The sequence below is a fragment of the Chenopodium quinoa genome, unplaced genomic scaffold, assembly GCF_001683475.1.
Source record: "Chenopodium quinoa cultivar QQ74 unplaced genomic scaffold, ASM168347v1, whole genome shotgun sequence".
In the NCBI taxonomy this organism is placed as follows: domain Eukaryota; kingdom Viridiplantae; phylum Streptophyta; class Magnoliopsida; order Caryophyllales; family Amaranthaceae; genus Chenopodium; species Chenopodium quinoa.
The window spans coordinates 2,727,322-2,733,853 of record NW_018742914.1 but is presented as its reverse complement, the minus strand read 5'-3'; the positions used below and the strand labels follow the sequence as shown (position 1 = coordinate 2,733,853).

The following is a 6,532-nucleotide window of genomic DNA, read 5'->3' as shown; positions in this document are numbered from 1 at the left end:
ACCCCACCATGTTTTCTCTCTCCTACCAATGGAGTTTATGTTTAATTATTCTTCTAATAAACATATTAGTCGAACTAATGACATCTATAAGTTCTTGAATTTGTCATTAATTTAGTTTACGTAATAATTATTTGTACTAATTATCAAAGTATTCATAATAATGACATGATTAATTTAAATATTATTAAAAAAATTGAAGACTTTATTATTATTACTCTTAAAATAACAATATCACATTTAATTTATAGATGAAAATGAAAAGAGGTTTCAAAACACGGGAAAAATTAAAATGAAAAAAAAATTACATAAGAAAATAATTATCCGACTACTTGATATCGTCATTCATTACCAAAACGACTCCATACGTGCTCAACCAAGTCTTTTTTCAATGACACATGAGTCTCCCTGTCTCGGACATTATTTTTGTTTGCCATGTAACCCGCTAAACTGAGATTACGTAGTCGTCCTTCTCTCCCAGTGAATGGTTGGTTAATATCTTGGTTTAAAGATCCGGCTATATTTTGAGTTTGATCAGTGATAAATTCAGATGCATCGTAATGCAAATAGTTTTCTCGCTCATCTTGAACAATCATATTGTGATTGTGCATGATAATGCATGCCATTATAATTTTCCATAGGATTTTTGTCGACCATGCGAGAGCTGGTTGCCGTGTTATTGCGAATCGAGCCTGTAACACTCTGAAGGCACGTTCAACATCTTTGCAATAACTTTCTTGCTTCCTCGTAAATAATCTTTGATTAGCGGTTTGTGGAAGCTTGATGGCTGGGATAAATGCTGCCCATTTTGGATATATACCATATGTAAGGTAGTATTCCATATTGTATCTATTTCCATTCACATTAAAACTCACCTATGGGGCTCAACCTTCACAAATATCATCGAACATTGGCGACCGTTGGAGGACATTTATATCATTTAGTGAACCAAGTGTGCCAAAAAAATCATGCCATATCCACAAGTCTTTGGAAGCAACAACTTCTAAATTTATGGTCACAGTTTTACTTCTTCCTTGGTACATTCCTTTCCATGCACGTGGATAATTTTTCCACTCCCAATGCATGTAGTCAATGCTCCCCAACATACCGAGGAATCCACGAACATTACTTTCACGAAGAAGTCGCTCTTCATTTGCAGGTGTTGCCCTCCTCAGGTACTCTTGTCCAAATTTAGAGATAACCCCTTCAACAAAGTGTTGGAGACAATCTCTTGCTATACTTGCCACGATTTTGTGGTATTCATCAACTGCATCGGTTGTTGTACCATAAGCCAACATCCTCATTGCCGCAGTGCATTTTTGGAAAGCCGAAGCACCAAGTCTTCCAGTGGCATCAGGCCTTTGACGAAAGTATTTGTTACTTTCGCTTAGCTCCTCAACAATGCGCGTGAAAACGTGTTTACGCATCAAAATCTTCGACGAAACATATCGTCGTTATAAAGTGGTTTGGGACTGAAGTGGTCGTTATATAACCGTGTATCAACATCTTCACGATCTCTTGGTACGTAGTACCACCTTTGCTTCTCAGGATCGGGAGTGAATGAACCCTGAAAAGTAGAGGTGACAAGGGGGGACAATAGCTGAATTGATTGCTTCCTTAATTAATTCCTCTTCCGTACGCCTTTGAGTAAAATTGATTCGTGCCACTTAACATAATTGTTCCACCATATAATCGAAAATACCAGAACTTGATGAACTAGATGAATTTGAATCAGAATTCATTGTTGGGTATATATGGTAAGAGTAGTGTTTAGTGTGAGACTGTTTTTGTGAGGAAGGGTATTTTTGTTTGTGTGTTAAACAACAAAGTGAATAGGACTTAGATAGAAATTTGTTAATGATTTAAAAACAATTACATGTGATTTAATGTATGGGCATAAAACTGTAGAAGATGAGATTTCTAATAAGGTTTGCAGATTTCCATCCAATTACAAAACAATGCATGTATTGTCACACAACTCTAGATGATTAGATGTCTGATGATATATCCAGATTACTATCCAATTACGAATTATTATATAGGCACGCAACTCTAGAAGATAAGATTTCTGATGAAGTTTGCAGATTTCCATCCAATTGCAAACCAATGTTTGTGCACACATCTCTTAAAGATGAGGTTGAAGAGCTTCTTCATTGACAAGTCAATGACTTCAATTATAATTAAACAACATTAATTAAACAAGTTTTACATATGCTCGGAAAAAATTGTAAAATCATACCAAATGAACAACAACATAAATTAAGGCAAACGTTAAAGAAGCTTAAACTAACTTAAAATTATATCAAACTAACAACATAAATAACTAGCTTAAAAGGTGGCTAAACTCCTCTTTCAATTTCCGAAACAGTTGTTGGTCGTCTTCAGAGAGGTTTGGTTTTGCAAGTATAACACTAAATAAATTGAACCTCTTTTCCTCCTCTTTCCTCTGTCTCCTGATGACATCTCGCTCCTTTTGATAATCCAACATTTGTTGCGCTACATCAGCTCGCTCTCATCAACACTTTTGTATTGCTCCTTCGTCACATTCATCTCTGATAGGGCTTGAGTAAACGAATCTAAACTATTAATTCTAGAACTAGCTACAGATTTACCTTTTCTTTTTGCCTTTTTCACCCCATCTGGATGTCCACGCCGACCTACTTCTGTTGGAGTATCTGGTTCTGATCTTCTGGAGCTATCACTTTCACTGGTAGTCGTCACTTGCTTGTTTGTTGACCTCCATTTATCAGATTTTCTCAACACCTCCCATATGATGATTAAAGTGAACCGGGCTCCGTTACATGATGCACTATACATTTCTTGAGCTTCAGTCATGACATTGTAAGTGTTGGTACCACTTGCATTTCTACATTGTGCCGCAGCATAGCACCCAACCCATAGGTTCACATCTTTGTTTATTCTACCCCAACGACCTTTCATAGCCAAACTCTGATCAGTTACTGTCACTGGATCTTCAATCGCACATTCTATCCAAGCTGAGACAAGTGCGTCGTCTTCTTGTGCACCCTACTTTGCATTTAACGAGGTGCTGTTGCTATCTTGCGAATCTTCACCATCAACGTCATCTCGTTATTTTCATCATCATTGGCATTTCTTTCAAGAGGAGTTTTGCTACTACTTCCATCTCCCCCTGGAGTTGTTGGACTATTCTCTACTTGGTTTCCAACGTGTTGAGACATTGGGAACATTAAACCAGAAGAATTTTTTTGGAGAATTTGATTCATGAATTGTTGTTGGAATTGGTTAGGAAACTGTTGTTGAAGCTGGTTAGGAATTTATTACTGGTCGGTTAGGAATGCTAGAATATAACATTCTTTGAACATTTGGATTAGCAAGACCTTTTGGATCAAAGTGGAGATTAGCTTGAAAATTTGGAGAATTGGAATTAATTTGGTACTTTGGTTTATGTGGGGAGTAGAAATAATTATTTCTTTGATTATTAGGAATATTAGGATCCATAATTAGGACTAATATTATTTTTTTGGGTTTAGATAATATAAAACTTAGCTTTTTGCGGGTTAGTAGAGGGATGGTAAAAAATTTAAGTGCGAATAACATTGGCAATATTGGTCTCTTTTTATAGGCAAAAATATAAAAAAGCCGTTAGCAATTTTTTTTTTTAAATTCATAGCAGATTTTTTTTATTACCGTTGAAAGTTTTTTAAGAGACAAAAATCAATTGAAAATATAATCCTCAACCGCTATAAAATCAATGGCTTAAATTGAATCAATACAACTCTAAGTGGGACATATGGCGACAATCCACAAGGTCGTGTCCTCCCTGACGCGCGCGTCTGACTTTTTGATTTTTATTTTATTTTTTACATCAAAACTGCACCGTTTAAAACAACAATATGGCAAAAAAAAATGAAACACAGTGTTTGTCTTCACGTGGGCCGAGGCAATAGGTGACCTGCCAGAGAGGGCATCCCCATCAAATGGGTTACTCATGGGTCACCTCTTACAATAGTGAGGTAGCTCAAATGGAGGTGAGAGAGAGTTGTGGGGAGGGTGCTCCCCACCGTTGTGGCTGCTCTTTGCAAGATCCGAAGGGGTAAATACAAAATAAGATTTTTTTGTTGCAATTAATACTTCGTTACCAAATATAATAAATTAATAATTATTGCATATAATATTTAACGGACTTAGAGCATTGCCATTGGTTGCCCTCTTTGGGTGGTTATGAAGAAAGAGAAAATCCAAAAAAGATTAAAAAAAATAAAAGGGAATAGTTTTTGAGGGAAAAGGTGCATAACCAGGTCATGGCCATGCCCATTTGTGAAGAGTGAGTAATGTGCCCATTTGTGAAGAGTGAGTAATGTTTGTGTATGGTGACACTTGTCCAAGTGCTATTGGTTGATGAGAACTTTTTTTATTCAATATACATAGCTTCACGTGGGAAATTGGTGCAGGGAATAAAGTTGGGTTAATTTGTTTGGGAGTTGACATTTGGCATCATCTTGTTTGTTTTGCCATTTTGAATCCAATTGTCTGCAATTAAAGTAAAATATAAACGTTGTAAAATTTACAACAGTCATAACTTTTAAAATAAAAACTCTTTTCAAAAAATAATTATACCAACGACTAATTTTTTCCCCTCTATAAAATGAGTATAATTTTGAGGTATTTTAATCCAACTTTTTTTTCACCAATTATTACACCCATATTTAAGTAAGCAAAAGTTTGTGGTAATCCAAGGTTAGTGGAATTAAAACTTTGGAGATAAAAAAAACCCAAAATCCCAAAGGGAAAAAAAAATCCTACAAAATCCAAAAAATCATCACAACTTCAAAATAATTCAAATATTCATCCCTCTTTTCCTAATCATCCTATTGATCTGAATTTTGATTTAACACCTAATTTAACACAATTTTCTACTTACGTTTCTGGAAATGTGAATTTCTCAAATCCAAATTATTTTACTCAATTCTCTCAACGGCCACCACAATATCCAAACATCTCATTTAGTCAAGATGATTTTCCAGCTACAAATTGTTCATCTTTTCAAAATTTTCAATTATCTCAAGATGAATCCACATTTCCTGTCTCACAAAATTTTACTATGTCACAAGATCGAACGCACTATCCGATGACGGTGATGATGAGGAAGAAGTTGAAGAAACTGATAGAGCTAATAAAGGAGGTAATCAACTAGGCAATCGATTTTGGTCAAAAGCTGAAGAAGTAACTCTTGTGAAAACTTGGCTTGAGGTTAGTCAAAATAAAAAATAAAAAATAAAAAAACTAATACCAACCAGAAAGGGGAAGATTGAACAAATGTATGATAATGTTAGAGTATATAAACAAAAGTGTTTTGAGGAAGGTACAGAAGGGGTTACACAAGAAGATTTGTTAAAGGTTAGAGGTTTAGAGCAACTTAGATGTCGGTGGAGAAGGATAAATGCTTCATGCTCTAAATTTTGTGGTTCATTTGCTAGTGCTCAATCTAGAAGGGAATGTGTAGGGATGTCAACGCGGGGGGGGGGGGGGGGGGGGGGGGGGGGGGGGGGGGGAGGCGGGGCGGATGTTGGCCTTCCCATCCCCATCCCCACCTAATATTTTCATCCCCATCCCCATTGCCGCGTCGGGTCCAATTTTCATCCCCATCCCCGCCCCACCCCCCACTTGGATATCCATCCCCACCTAATCCCCACCTAATCCCCACCCAAGATCCGCCTAATATCCGTATCTCAAATACACAATCTTACATAATTAATACGAATTATAAAATAAAACATTCTATACACATTTTTGTGTTATAATATAAGTGTGTACAAAGTATTATAATTAATATTGTATTTTATAGAATAAAAGTATGTAATTTTGCTTTAAAAGATATATAGTTGTGGGTATGAGGTGGGGATGGGGCGGGTACGAAGTGGAGAGGGTGGGGCGGGGCGGGGATGGGGCGGGTACAACTTAAAATCCACCCCCGCCCCATCACCCAAGGTGGGTATGGTTTTTATCCCCATCCCCGCCCCATCACCCGCCAAATCGAGACCCATCCCCGCCCCATTAGGGCGGGGATGGGGCAGGTCTCCTACTTGACCCGCCCCACTGACATCCCTAGGGATGTGGTGAGAATGATGAGGATGTTATGAAAACAACATATAAGATCTATGCTGCCGACAACACCAAGACAAAGTTGATGTCTAAAACCTTTCACGATCAGCATGCTTGAGATATTCTAACTCAACATGTTGCTTGGAAGCCGGCTGAAAATATTATTGGCACTTGCAAGAAAAAGACATCCACTCAAGGTAGCGACTCAAAAAGAATGAGGATGAATGAAAATGGTAACTACTCATCATCAACAAACCCAGATACACCAACCAGTGGTGATATTGGGTGTTCTGGCTTCCCTTCAAGCAATGAATCCAGCAAAAAACAAAGGTAAGAGTAAAATGGCAAATATTCCATCAGAAGCATGGCAAAATTGGTTGATTACGGTCCAAAACATGAACATAACAAAACAAACAGAAACAGAAATTGAACTTACAAGATTAAAGTACTG

General features: G+C 37.1%; 1 protein-coding gene across 1 annotated transcript; it reads right to left on the bottom strand.

Annotated features, from left to right (window-relative positions):
• Window positions 1–881: 881 nt before the first annotated feature.
• LOC110728288 lies at window positions 882–1,424 on the bottom strand. Its single transcript, XM_021907962.1, has one exon. The coding sequence runs from the start codon at window positions 1,422–1,424 to the stop codon at window positions 882–884; it is 543 nt and encodes a 180-aa protein (XP_021763654.1).
• Window positions 1,425–6,532: the final 5,108 nt, after the last annotated feature.